Here is a 14,794-nt window from a genome sequence, read left to right as displayed (position 1 = left end):
GCGAAACCTCAGGCTCCCCCACTCCGTCGTCAGTCCGGTGGCTGCACCGGGCGAAAGGCAAGCCAGCAAAGGGGAAGAAAAAAGAAAGAGAGAGAGCGAGAAGGGGGAGCCGCACTGTGATCCTGATAAACGATTGTGTGGGCAAGGGTCCCCTACGTTGGTGAAGGGCACCCCCCTTTTACTGAGGACGGTACTTGATTAAAGTCCTCAATCTTTGTCCCCCGCCTCGCACTCTCTCGCACGCCCGGCCGAAGGCAGCGGAAGGGCCCCAGGCCCCGCCCCGTGGTAGTTGGAAACGCCCAGCAGCTTCATCGGCATCCGCGCAAGAACGCTTAATCTTGAGCAATCGCCCCATTCAATTCCTTTGGCAGCGCCCTGGGCCCCGCGCCCCACCCTACACTGTACGTACACGAAGGGCACACGGCCGTTTGCGTCAATCTGGTCATCTCGACGAGCTGCTCTACACAGTCGGAGGACAAAAAATCGGCGTCGAATCGATAATACAGAGAAGACTGCGCCTTTACTCCAAGGCCATCGATCTTTCGGCGGAGGAAAGATGATCATAAGGTTCACTTTTCTTGCCGTGGCTGAGTGGCAAATATAAAACTTTTACTTGGTCGAATAGTTTAGAAATCAAGAATAATGAGCTTGAAACGAAGAACATCAAAGGATCATTTCAACTACAATTTGGTAAGAACCAACGAAAAGCGCTACTAAAAAAATACAAGGAGTGAATCATTAGAGTACACTTGTGTGCAGATTGGCCCGTCCACAGTGTACTCACAAGTTGAAAAGGGGCAAAATTCTCTTAACTTTTGAAAGATTTGGCGTCGTTTCTCGTCTAAAACGCAAAAGGAGGCCTAAAGCGCATTAAAAAATGTGACATTGAAAGTATTTTGTAAGGTGGTCATGTACTCGTGTGGAAACCAGAACGCTGAGTAATTCACCCCTTGAGAAAATGCCTTAAGAGAGTTGCGAAAACTAAAAATTATTAGGACAATGTCTTTTATTTATGGTCTGTCTTGCGGCCGATTCGAGGCGAGCATACTATTCTAGCGCTCAGTCCGGTCCAGGGAGAAGGGAGGCAAGGGAGGAGGGGCGCTATAATCCGCGCCATCCGCAATAACAAAGTTTGATTGCTATGACGAGTGCGCGGCGCGGCGTCCCCGCGGGCGGAACCAATGCCACGCTAATAGGCGCAAGGGGTGGGGGAGGCTTAAGTTGAGCGGCGCGGGCGACAGAGCTCACGCCATCATCGCCGCCTGTCAAAGAAACCGAAGTACAATCAAGAATGCCTGTGTCGGCAAATGGAATATTGCAGCCAAGGGGCCCAAGGGGCGCCGCGCTTTCAGAGAGAGCGAGAGAGAAAGGATGTACTTTATAATGGTGCCTCGTCCGACATCACGCCTTGAACCGTCGCCGCGCGCCAAAAGTTCGACAATCATCGATATTCGCCGCAGCCCTGCCTCCGAAGAGACGCTGCGCAGTGTGCAAGGATCTCATTTGTTTGGGTCTAAAATTACTTCACGTTCAAAAGCGCGCCGCGCTGGTACTTTCAGCCGCGAGTGGCGCGCGCGCGTGTGTGTGGTGTGTGTGTGTGTGTGTGTAGGGGAGGAAACGGAGATGTCGCAACAGCTGGGAAAACATGAGGGTGTTTGTCAGATGCCTCTAAAGGAGCGACGCGCAATGCTTCGAGCATCAACACCATTTAATTTCAATCTGATGGCCCTTCCTTCTGTTTTGCCTCCGTAACTGCCGAGCGGGATCCGTGCTGCCGTGTGTGGGCGGCGAGGCCACACTCTGTCACCTCCAGCAGGCTCTCTGTCCCTCTCACACTCATGGGGTGAGCCGTGGCGGTGCGAGATAGACAGAGCGAACAGCCTCGCAGGCTAAGCCGCCTACCCATCACGGTAACAACGCGATTAGCACGAGCTTTTGGCGGGAGCCCTCAATGCCCGGCAATTTGTCTCGGACCGTCTCGGAGGCCAGTGTCCAGGGCTGGTCCTGGACCACCGCGCGCACCACCGGATTTGTCTTTCAGTCTTGTGTAAGCTTTGCACTTGCTGAGTACCGAGTGCCTTTCCATCGTCGACACCAGTATCCAGCAGCTCCTTCTGTCGGGACAGTCTTTATCTGATTGGCTGGGCCCTTGCTGTAGGCCACCACCGGCCTCCTACAGCCCCGCGTTAACTTGAAGAAGTCTATGCTAAGAGACTAGGAAACAAGTTGTTCTGTCCGATGGACCAAATTAAGCCGTGCCCATGTGTATCTTATTACAAGACATTTAGTTGGTCAAACCAAGATCTGGGTCCATTCGAACTGAAAAATCTGTTCCCGGAACAAAGTGCTAGTCAAGCAATCAGTTATTAAAGAAACTTGGTTGAATCAATTATAATTTGCTACCGCTGTGTGAGCTAAAATATTGTTCCCCTAATATCATCTGTCATCTGCATGTCTCTTAGGCATTGTGTTCCGATTTAAAGCACAGAAGAAACCAAGAGAAACTGGACTCGTTTCTTTGCTGGTGACAGTCTAAAACAGGATTGCTGACGGCACGTCGCGCACTGACACGCTGATATGGTCCTCAAATAACGCACGGCATCACGATGATGGTGTTGCGTGTTGAGATTTACTCCGCCTAATCCCCAGCCGGCTATCTCGAGATAAATGTTTTTCATCAGCACCATCGCGTCCCCGGCGTCACCGGCGTCGCCAGAGAGACCAGGCATCCTTTGCTTTACGGCCGAAAAAGGAACGAAACGCAGGGAATCCAAATAAGAGATAACCTGGAAACGTCGGGCTGCTGTCCACAGCAGTCGGCAAACATGTTTGCAGCGTGCCAACCGAAATGAGAACAGAGCGAACAGAGGCGCACCGGGAAAGGGCGCTTTGAACAGCGCAGGTCAGCAGAAATCCGTCAGGCACATGCCTAACAGGCACAAAACGACATGGTATCAAAGATTCATCTAGAGAAACTCTCACAGCAATTCTTCACCATAAAGTGTTCAGTTTGTAAAAAGTGTTTTTTTTTTTGTTGTTCTTTTTTTTTCAAAAGTTACGAGAAAATCTTTTATTAATTTCCCGGACTAAACCAGGACTTTACTTCGGGACTAAAACAGCAATTTTGGAAAAGGAACAAAAAAGAGTTACAACTTTTGTAAGGGGGTCCGAAGTAATTTTACTTTATTCCAAGAGGCGTTTATTCTTGCAAGAAACGGCTTTCCAGGGTGCATGTAGTGCGCGGACTAGCAGTGCGGACTGTCCAAAACGCGGCCCATATTTCCTTCCCTTGCCAGGTGAGCGTTTCCCACAGGACCACCATTTTGCAGCTTGTCGGCATGCAAATACAGAAGGGATACAGAGTGACAGAGGCCGGCCAGCCAGCCGGCCCGCAGGTCCGCACTTCCGCTCAGTGTGTGTTTATCCACCGGTCCCCCTCCCCCTCATTTCTTACTCCACTTGTTTTGATGCCGCCCTCGCCGCCTTCCTTCGGTGCCGCTTGTCTTTTGTAGTCGGCCAAAACCTACATGTTGTTGTTGATGTTGTTATTAGGCTCCTTTGAGGCTGGCCCTGGCCTGCATGCATGCGTGCCCAGTGGCCAGTGTGCGTTCGGCGCGGCAAAGCCCGACACAGACAGGTGTGGGAGGGATCGATCACAGTTGCCACCAGGGAGGTTATTGTGCCAAACGGGGGATGTTACTAACTGCTGCGAAACCCTTCGGGGTCGTGCATATACCACGTGACCCATTTAGGAGATAGGGTACACAAAAAGTCACACCCCTATCTCAAATACATGCCAAGGTTAGGTTACCCAGGTCACAGAGGGAGATGAAGAGGTCCAAAAGTGGCCTATTTTGGATCACGTGACCCCTTATGGCAGCAGTCAAGAATGGTGGTGATGATGGTGATGATTATGACGAAGACTAACGCTGATGGCAACAACGCGATGTTGACGATGCTGATGGATAAACTGTGACGAGGGCTGACTACCAGAAGAAGAGAATACAGATCGGCAAACGCGATGATAAGATGTAAACACGTAACCATCCAAATGTTTTGGCAGGTCGAGATGCATTGTGCAACGCGGCAAAGGGGGCCCTTCTTTGTTTCACCACACACAACCCACGCACACAAAAAAGGCAAAAACGCCAAAAGTGGCAAAAAGAAAAAGGCGCAAGACAAAACAATGGCAGGACAAAAACAAACACGACATTTTGTGAATTCTAGTAGTATGCTGAAAATGGTGCGAGAGTGTGTTTGAAGACGGAACGTGTATGTTTGTGTTGAACGCTGCCCCCACGGCCCGCCAAGGCTTTGGGAGGTCTTTGTTCTTCCGACACAGTGCGCCTCAAAGGTGCACCCGCTACACTGCGAGGCACATCCAGGCACATCGTGCAGATTATCGATTTGGACGCGCCCAGCCGAGCCTGCCGACCCACTATAAAGGGGCCCGGCGAACCATTTTGGCGGCGAAACCGACGTCTTCTGTCACTTGTCACGGCACTGCCGCCGCCACGCCAAAGCAAAGCTCTGTTCCATAAACATCATTTCAGAAATTTTGCTTGATAAACATGTTTATGCGATCTTCTCCAACGAGGCTAGGCAAGCTTTCTATCTTCTTCTCGCAACTAAGCCCAACTCATGAAAAGTTGTCAGTCGGAAAACAAAGTTCACTTTAAATGCCTTTGCGGCAACAGGCTGCACCAACATACAGTATTAGTATGGAGGTAATTTTCTCCAAAGTACAAAAAAAAATCGGTAAAATATCTATTAGGTACAGCGAGTTTTCTAAGGTACGTTACAAGGTCAGCTACACCACCTACCTCAAATGGAGAATCTTCAATACAAGACTTTTGGGCTGTGCAATGCAACAGAACTGCTTTCATTTTCTTTCTCAATAAGCCCTGCGAAATAACAATTTGCCGGCAAGCTGCCGATGCCTCCCAGCCAGCCTTGCCGCCTCCGCCTGCATGCGAAATGAACAGAGCCCGGTCTAATGGAGCGATGTGTGTTTCTCGGACAATGCCTCATCTTTCCAAGAAAGCGAGCCATTCTTCCGAGAAGGCAGTGCTGTGCTACGCCAGGTGGGGGATCCCGCCACTCCGTTCGTCCGGCTTGCGGTGTGGTGGCCACATGCCAGCACGTCTACGTACTTTCATTGACCATTGCCATATTTGCGCATATAAGCAGTGCACAATTTAATAAATGAATTCGGGACAATATTTCCATAATGGGCTTAGCTATTTATACAATCGAACCTAATTTGACTAAAAATTTTGTACATAACTTACATCTGCACCAATACGTCAATACTTACGTAGAAAAAGTCCATAAGCTTGTAAAGTGCAGACGAACGCAGAGAATCGTGGATCACATCACGGACGTCTAACATGGACTTGGGTACGCTGGAGCGAGGTTGACGACCCCTCGCTGCTTCCTTCTTCTCATTCAGCTTTCCAACAGGCTACCCACAAAACTCGATTAAAGGTCATTCGATCAAAGAATTATGAACCGCGGCGTGCTTTATTCGCCTGCCCGCGATAAGGTTCTCCCAATTTCCTCCGTTTTCCTTCGAGCAGCGCAAACCGCTCGGGACTTGGGCTCCCCCTCCCCCCCATTGTTTCTTACCATCGGAAAATTACGTCTCCCTGCTAATCTAATCATCCAATTCCGTCGTCGTGCTCGCCGGCCGTGTGGCCGTCTACCTGGCGGCCCGGCGTGCATGCGCTTTCGGCAGTCGCCAAAGAAAACAAGACAAGGGCCGGTGCCTTTGAAAAGCCCAGCAGCGCTAACGCCCGGGCGGTCCGTTCCGTATGCATCAGTGGACCAAGTGGCACGAAGGCAGCGCGCACGCAGCCAGCGCGACACAGCAGGCTGCACAGTGGGCTAGAAGACCGGTGGAAGCGGGCAAAATTCTAAACGCGTTTTGAGCTTCAGAGTCGCTAAATGGGACTCGAACCGGACGTGTGACCCCACCAATGGATTCCTCTTTCGGAGAGCAATCCATTGGTGGGGGTCGCACGCTCGGTTCGGAGTCCTGTTTAGCGACTCTGGAGCTCAACACGGGTCGAGAATTTTGGCCACCTCCGCCGGTCTTCCGGCCCACTGTGGGCTGATTCCGCGAGCTCTGCTTTTGCCGCTTTCGTCTATCTCTCTTTCACTCAGGACGTCCCGCGCAAGGGTGGGAAAGAGACAAGTGGAAGCTCGAACTCAGCCTGCCGCCCAAAGCACAACACCGCACAGCGACAGAGCGTCCCCGCGAGGCGGCCTACAGCGGCAAAGGGCCCGAAGGGGCCCCGAAGGGCGCAACGCAGCGACCACCATTCAGCCAAGCCATTTTCGCCAATGACAAAAGGGAGCGCGGCGGCACGGGTATTCGAACCCGGAACCGCTTTGTGCGGCGCTGCGCTTCATGCCCGTCGCATGCAGCTGCCAAAATCGACGACGTTCAATCGAACAAGGATTGAGTGCGGGTGTAGGCCTTACCGCAGAAATATTTCAAGTTACCCAAAATGAGGTGATTTTTCGGTAAATCGGCGGCGAACTTCAGTGGAAATTATTTTGCCGCACCTCCCTCAATGTAAGGTTATTCGAAACACGGGCGTTCTCGCGTATTCCCGCGCAGAAAAGTTGGGGGTGGGGGGTCCCGCCCGACCGTCCCGACCGAGGTGAGGTCCGAGCCCGCACCGCACTGGCCGCCCGGCCCGGCCCTGGCCGCAGTCGACCGAGTCCGACTTGACGGCCGCTGCCAAACAAATTTCATTGTGTACGCTAACTCTCACAACACGCCAGGCGGAGCGGGCGGAGCGGGCGGAGCCATCGGCGCGGCCGAGGCAAGCCGAGCGGGCCGAGCAAGCCGCCGGCCGGCCGGGCGGTCGGTGCCTTTCATCTGCGGAGATCAAGGATTGAGCCGGACTCAGTGACAAACATTGGCTAATCCTGTATAGAGTGCGCCGCCGACTCGGGCCGACCGAGGACTCGCACCGCCACCGCCGGGGGCGGCTCCCGGCTCGCCTTGCCCGCCTTGCTTGCCGTGCTCGCACACGGCGGCCTTCTGGACCGCCGGGCCGGCCGGCCGGACGGACGGACGTGATTGTGTCCACCCGGATATCCTCGCCTAATCTGTGACCAGCGGCCGCCCCGTCGGTCAGGCAGGCAGCCAGGCAGGCGGCCAGGCAGGCGGACAATGGGTTGCTGCTGCGTCGGCCCCTTTCTCGCGACAAAAACGTCACAAGGCCCCACAACCCCCCTCCCACCTAACACACACACACACACACACACACACACACACACACACACACACACACGCACTCTATCTCTCACACACACCTCCAACACAACACACACACACCCCACACTCTTTCTCTCATCACTCTTCTCTCTCTCCCTCCCTCTCTCTCTCTCTCTCTCTCTCTCTCTCTCTCTCTCTCTCTCACACACACACACACACACACACACACACACACACACACACGGCACAAAAGCAACGAAAATAGTCCACGGCACAAGGCTTGCCGCGGCGGCGCGGTGCCCGCGGTGTCGCCGTGTCCGCTCGCCGCCGCCCGCGAGGCAGGCCGAGGCCGTGCCGCCGGACAGGCCCGCGCCGCGTGCGGCCTACCCCGCCGTCGTCAGGCGGATAAAGCTGCCAACCTGGGGCGCGACATTCCGGGCGGTGCCGGAGCGGCGCGGCGGACTCCAGCCAGCGGCCCTGGAGAACTGCCCTCCAGCCGTGTGCGGGTCGATGGGGCGACAACACACACAGCCCACTCCATATATAGCTTCCAGCTTTTGGACACGGGGAATTTCAGACTTGTGTCGTCGTGGTCCGTACGACGGTCCGGCAGGCTGATTCCAAAGAGTCAAAGAGTGCTTACGCCCACCCCACTCCCCGCTTCTCTCTCTCTCTCTCTCTCTCTCTCTCTCTCTCTCTCTCTCTCTCTCTCTCTCTCTCTCTCGCTCTCGGGGCGATCCTTACAGGTGCGAGAGAGACAGAGCGACGACAGCAGGGCTCGGAATCAGCCTGCTGTCTTTCCGGCCCTCTTCCGGCTGGCTTTCCAGCGCCTTCTTGCTTCTCAATCTCTACAACAACAATATCTCCCCCCCCACCCACCCCGCCCCTTTTCTACCCGTTCCTGGCACAACAATATGCGCGGGCACAATACCAGGGCGGCCGCGCAGCCAGCCGAGCCAGCAGACTGATTCCGAGAGTCGTTTTCGTCGCTCCGTCTCTCTCGCACTCAAGGGGCTTCCCGCAAAGGTGCGAGAGAGACAGAGCGACGAAAACGACTCTCGGAATCGGTCTGAAGGCAGGCGCGGCGGTGCGGTACAGCGCCCAGCATTCTCGACAGCAATCGCTGCGGCGTAGCGCTGCCGAAACGCCGAAACGGATTAGGGGAGCGAAGGACAACTCGGTGTGCGGACGGAGGAGCTTTCGACTCGCGGTCGACTTTATTCGTTATCGAGTCAAAAGACATTGATGGACTCATTGCGGCGTGGACTTCGGGCGCCGACTCCGGGGCAGTCTCGTTGCGTTCGGCTTCTGCGTCACGATTCTGGTGGACAAACAGCAACAACAGGCATTCGTCAATTTTGAAAGTACACTGTAAATGTCTTACGATGGAAGGCTGCACCAACATACTATGGTGGAAATTTTCTCCGTTATACCAACAAAATTTGTCAAAATATGTATAAGGTACAGCGAATTCTCAATGGTGTGTTATGAAGACAGCTATGGAACATTTTCACCATAATATGGAAAATCTTCAATGTACAACATTTTTAACTAAAAATTATTCCTGTTCAGGAGAAAGCTATGTAAAGGAGTCCAAATTGTGCTTTCGTCCTGAAGGAGGGAAGAAGTAGCAAACTTTTGCCTACTAACAGGAGCAAAGTAAGGTTTTTGCCTACCTTTCAGGCGACCCTAGGGGCTAAGTGGGGCAATTGTCCCACTGGATCCACGCCTGTTCGTCGCTCTGTCTCTCTCTCACTCACTGGACGACCCGCAGGGCTGCGAGAGAGACAGCTGGCCGGTGGCGGCTGGGCCACGGGTAGTCGCCGCCCGCGCCTTCGACAGCGCTAGTCCGGCGAGAGACACGCAAGCAAAATATTTCCTCTGTCGCTCTCGCCCCGCCGCCCTCTTTGACGTTTCTCGCGACTCGGCACATACACATTTCTCCAAGCGCGGATCCGTTCCGTCTCTGTCACGCTCGCGAATTCAATTCCGTTTTCCCACTCGCGAGGGAAACAGGAAGATGGCGCCCCACGGCGACAGCAGACGGACGCCGAGAGTCGCTCTGTCTCTCTCGCACCTGCACGGGGCGCCCCATGAGTGCAAGGGAGACAGAGCGACGAAAACGACTCTCGGAAACGGACTGGTGGACGCCGAGGCCGAGGGCGACGTCCGCGCGCCTTGCGCTGTGAGTACCCGCGCTTGCCGCTACCCGCCGCCGCCGCCGAGTCGCGGCATTTTCAAGTTTTGGCGCGGCCGGGCGGGTACACGCGAAAAGCCAGGCAAAGCCAAAGCCAGGCGAAGCCAAGCCAAAGCCGGGCGGCAAGCCCCCGCCTGCCTTTGGCCGCCATTGTTTGTAGTGGCGACATCAAAGGGCGCCCAGTAATTCTCTTTTTGGCTCATCGCTCCAGAGTGAAGCGAGGTGGAAACGTGGCTGCCTTTGGCCGTGGGGCTCCGCGGGGCCGTTGCCTCGCCATTCACAGTCGAGGATTGTCGGTCCGCAATAACGCCAAAACGCCAAAAGTACTTTGATGTGCTGGAAAACATTATGCCGGCTCCTAATGGGGGAAGCGGACCAGCAGCGGGGTGGGGCGGGGCCCGCCTCAGTGACTCAAAGTTATGCCGGAACAGGGGCACGAGAGGGAGGCGGCGACTGCGCGGGGCGCCAGTGAGAGCGACGAGGACGGGTAGGTTGGCGACGAGGGGGAGTGAGGGAGAGAAGGGAGGTGCTGCGACGAGGCAGGCACAACACCTCGGCTTATCATTCTGCCGGCGCTCCGGCCCCGCTGGCCCCGCTGGCTCGGCTGCGGCTCCAGCCAGGCGGAGGAGGGCTTAGGTTATTGCGCGACTGGTTCAAGGCGGGCGGGCCGGGCCTCGGGCCGGGCCTCGGGCCGGGCGGGCAGGGCAACGATAACAGGCTATTATCGCGCGGCGAGGACGAGGCGAGACTCACCTGCGGACGCAGACGGGACGGCGACGGCGGCGCTCAGGCGGACGACGGCGACGTCTCGGCGACGCACTCCTGCAGCAGGCGGCGGAGGCAGCCCTCCTCCAGGTGGCGGCCTGGGGTCAACAAGAGGGTCAGCATGCTGGTTACGTTACTCGGTCCACCCGGGCGCCCCGTGGCGGCGCGAGAGAGAAAGCAGACTGATTCCGAGAGTCTCTCTCGCACTCGTGGGGCAGGGGCACCCCGTGGCGGTGCGATAGAGACAGAATGACTTACCGATGAAGATGAGGCGGTCCTGGACGGGCTCGGCCGCCGAGTCCGGCACCGCTTCCACGTCCCAGGTCTGGTACACTGCCTGCAGCAGGTGCGGCCGGCCGTCCAGCATCAGCACGCCCTGCGGACAAGGAGGCCCTCAAGCACCTTGAAGGAGACACCGTAAGTGTGGTTGTTCTCTCTCTCTCTCTCTCTCTCTCTCTCTCTCTCTCTCTCTCTCTCTCTCTCTCTCTCTCTCTCTCTCTCTCTCTCTCTCTCTCTTTCTCTCACACCTTTCGCCGACAGAAAACGTCGTCCTCGTGAAGAGAGCAAGAGAGACAAAGCACCGTTCGACATCAACCTGCCGGCCGCACCCTTTTCCCTTTTTCCAACTCCAATTTCGCCGCTCGGCCTCGGGGAACCCAGCGGCCCGGCAGACTGATTCCGAAGGTCGTTCCCGCCGCGCTGTCTCTCTCGCACCCGCAGGGGACGCCCCGTGAGTGCGAGGGAGACCGAGCGACGAAAACGACTCTCGAAATCAATCTGCAGGCCTCGGCCAGGCGGCGGCGACGGCGACACCCTTCCACGGCCATCACCGGCGACTTACATCACCCGAGTAAATATGTAATAAGGGCGCCGCGATGCGCGCGCGGCGTGGCCGGGCTTGGCAGCGTGCGTGCTGTTTGCCGCCCTTCATCTCGACGCGCGCGTCGCGACACGAGTCAAGCACGCCGTCCGGGCGGCCGTCTCGCTCGCACCCCTCCGGCACGCCGCGCACGCCGCCCACGCCCCGCGGGTGTGAGAGTGAGAGAGAGAGAGAGAGAGAGAGAGAGAGAGAGAGAGAGAGAGAGAGAGAGAGAGAGAGAGAGAGAGAGAGAGAGGCGACGGCGGGGCGCGAACAAGCGTGATATTGGCCGCGCGGCGCGTGGCGGCGCGTGCCGAGGCTCTCATTACAAGGGCACGCACGCGCGCGACACGCCGCCGCCAAACACTCGACGCGGTGCGCGCGGTCCGCGCCGCCACGCCCCGCGCGTTCAGCTCACCCAAAACACGGACAACGCGCTTCGCGACTGTACTTCTTCCGGCACACTGATTCCCAGAGTCTTTTTCGCGTCGCTCTGTCTCTCTCGCACTCTTGGGGCGTCCGGTATGGGCGCGAGAGAGACAGAGCGACGATGAGGACGACTCTGGAAACCCGTGATTCCCTCTATGACGCATACGCCCTTTGCTGCGACACGCTGCGACCAACCAACGCGTGACAGCGCGTCGACACAGTCTAGTGTAGCGGCCTGCTGAGCTGCTTTGCCTCCCACCCGAGCAACTCTCTTCCGCCCCTCCCTCGCCGCACTGCCGCACTGTTGGACTGCCCCGTCGGCCCCGCGCTTCGGACATTCCACGACCGCATAATATAAGCGGGGCGTGAACGCATTCGCCACCCAGAAGCTTGTCGGCTTCAGCGCACTGCTGCTGCCCGGAAGCCCACCGCCCACCAAGCTGTCCACCACGCTGTCCACCACGCTGCCCACCACGCTGCCCATGCCCAACCACCTTCCCGCCAAGCTGCCCACCAAGCTGCCGGCCGCGATGCGGAAGCACATCCCGGACCGCCAGAAGGACGAGGGACGACACAGAATGGTCGGTCGGCGTGTCGGCCCGCCAAAATGAAGCCCTGCTCCGGCTGCCCCAGCGCCTGGGGCTCGCTCGGCCTGGGGCTCGGCCTGGGGCTCCGTCTGACTTAGGTCCCCAGCCGGCCGGCTGTTGAAATGTGTGAACTTTGGAGACACCGCCACGCACAGCGCGGCTTCCAAGGTACTTCGGGGCGGTCCCCCAGCAAAGCTCGCGAAAGCCTCTTCGTTCCGACGTGCTTTAGGGACGTCCCCCCACACCGACCGATTCCTTCGCCACCGATCGCGCCCAGCCGAGCTATCCAGAAGATCGCGGCTTGTCGCTCTGTCTCTCTCGCACCCTGACGGAGAGCCCCACGAGTGCGACAGAGACAGACAGAGCGGAGACGACTCTTCGCTCGGCAGCACGCCGCACACACATAAACCTCTCGCGGTTAGGAATAAATAGAAATAAATGCCGCTCCACCCGTGTGGGCAGGCGTGCGTGTGCCTACGTGCGCGGCCCGCCTGAGAGTGAGAGAGACAGGCAGAACCAGCAGCGGGAGCGAGAGAGAGAGAGAGAGACAGACAGACAGACAGACATACGAACCAGCAGCTGTATTATTGGGGTAGTGTGTGATAGGGAGCGTGCAATATGGGCTGCTTGCTAATGAAATGCGGTGAGCTCCGCGAATTAACTGTTGGCCCCTCATCGACTACCGACGGTGCCCTCCCTTCCCCCCTCCCTTCCCTTCCCCTCCATTCCCTCACGACGCCACCCTCGCGCGGGGAGGCGCTAAGTCATATTCACTCGCCGGCCCCGGCCACATAAATCCGTTTAAAATTAATCTTTGCCGGCGGCTTTCCCCGTCGCGGAGGGGAGGGGAGGGGAGGGGAGGGGAGGGGGGGGGGGGAGGGGAGGGGGAGGGGAGGGGAGGTGCAGCGCGCACTTCAAGTGGTCGGGCGCCATTCCGCGGAGCAAGGGCACGGCTATAGCACGCGCGGCACGGAAAAAAAAAAAAAAAAAAAAAAAACAAGGAAGGGCTGTTCTCTTGTTCGCCTCGCCGTCAAACCAGTGAGACCCACGGTGCAGCCCCACGCGCACTCTGAACGGCTATGGACCAAGTGGAAACTGGCCGCTACGGGCGCACAGCTGAGGATACATCCTCGCTATAGCGACAGTTTTGTTACTCCGGCTAGATCGAAATCTATAATTTCATACAAATTTGGGCGCAGTTTTGTGCAAAACGTTACACGCAGGTTCAAAATCATGCATTACCGCGTACGAAATTGTACATCAACATTGAGTGTGACAAATTGGGGGGTTTAACCTAAACCCCCACCGCGCTATATGTACCCCAAACTTGCTATCTTTTCATTTTACTCCGGGTCACACTGTCTCTGCACGTCTCATACAGAGCACCAGTGCGAGTGTTCAAGGCACGGCGGGTGGAGGTCCCTCCACGGTGGTTCGAGGACAGCGCGTAACGACGGCCGATTCCGGGCCCGTCGCGCTCTGTCTCACTCGCACTCCTGGGGCGCCCCTCTTGGGTGCGAGAGAGACAGAGCGACGGAGCGAGCCCCGCATTCCGAGGGGCCCAAGGCGGGAATGCGGGGAGAGGCGGCGCTATGACACGAGTGTTGTTGTCCCGTAGGACAATCAACACCCTGGCCTGTATTAATATTTGGGGGTGGCGGTGGCGGCCCGACGCAGCCGTGGGCGGGGCGGGGCGGGGCTCCATGGCGACCGGGCCGAGCACGGCCCAAGGTGAAATGCTGCTCTGCACAAACAGACGTGTCGGACCCACTGCCGAGGCCGAGGCGATCCAAGCACCCGCACGCCACAGCACAGCACAGTGTCCAAACAGTGGCCAGAAAATTTCGCCACACTGTCAGCTCTACACGAATGAGGCACAACGGATACACCAGTGGTTCTCAACCTTAGGGTCGCGACCCCAAGTGGGGTCGCGAAAAAATTTTAAGGGGTCGCGGCGAGGTAGCTGGGGTCGTGTTTTGGGCCGATTTTAAGCAGCCACTGCGTCTGATCCGAGGCGGGCATTTTGCTCCCTCAACGGGCAATTGGTCTTTGGACCTTCCTTTAGCATGCCTCTGTTACGGAGTGCGATTATCAGTCTTAGTTTGGGAGCAGTATTGTCTCAAAGTTGGCCAAAACGCTCAGAAATGTCTTTAAAAAATCATGTTTTGGGTCGATTTTAAGCAGCCACTGCGTCTGATCCAAGGCGGGCATTTTGCTCCCTCAACAGGCAATTGGTCTTTGGACCTTCTTTTAGCATGCCTTTGTTACGGAGTGTGATTATCAGTCTTAGTTTGGGAGCAGTATTGTCTCAAAGTTGGCCGAAACGCTCAGAAATGTCTTTGAAAAATCGTTGTGCCTGTTTTGGTCAACTTTGAGACAATACTGCTCCCAAAACTAAGACTGATAATCGCATTCCGTAACAGAGGCATGCTAAAGGAAGGTCCAAGGAACAATTGCCCGTTGAGGGAGCAAAATGCCCGCCTTGAATCAGACGCAGTGGCTGCTTAAAATCGACCAAAACATGATTTTTTAAAGACATTTCTGAGCGTTTTGGCCAACTTTGAGACAATACTGCTCCCAAACTAAGACTGATAATCGCACTCCGTAACAGAGGCATGCTAAAGGAAGGTCCAAAGACCAATTGCCCGTTGAGGGAGCAAAATGCCCGCCTTGGATCAGACGCAGTGGCTGCTTAAAATCGACCCAAAACATGATTTTTTAAAGAC

At 56.4% G+C, this 14,794-nt stretch overlaps 1 protein-coding gene across 2 annotated transcripts in view; it reads right to left on the bottom strand.

Annotated features, from left to right (window-relative positions):
* Positions 1-8,420: 8,420 nt before the first annotated feature.
* The window catches only part of LOC117642100 (COBW domain-containing protein 1-like), a 19,654-nt gene continuing 13,280 nt past the window's right edge, over positions 8,421-14,794 (bottom strand). Inside the window, exons 13-15 of one of the 2 annotated variants that reach the window (XM_034379936.1) lie at positions 10,452-10,569; positions 10,182-10,291; positions 8,421-8,552 (exon numbers count right to left, since the gene is read on the bottom strand). In XM_034379936.1, coding sequence (XP_034235827.1) covers positions 10,215-10,291; positions 10,452-10,569 — 195 coding nt within the window. In that variant the 3' untranslated portion in view covers positions 8,421-8,552; positions 10,182-10,214. The remainder of the gene's footprint in view (positions 8,553-10,181; positions 10,292-10,451; positions 10,570-14,794) is intronic. The other variant, XM_034379937.1, reaches the window with a different exon arrangement.

Source organism: Thrips palmi, unplaced genomic scaffold (assembly GCF_012932325.1).
Source record: "Thrips palmi isolate BJ-2018 unplaced genomic scaffold, TpBJ-2018v1 HiC_scaffold_16, whole genome shotgun sequence".
NCBI lineage: Eukaryota > Metazoa > Arthropoda > Insecta > Thysanoptera > Thripidae > Thrips > Thrips palmi.
Note: the sequence above shows the minus strand (reverse complement) of the source record. Positions and strands in the feature narration are given on the sequence as shown.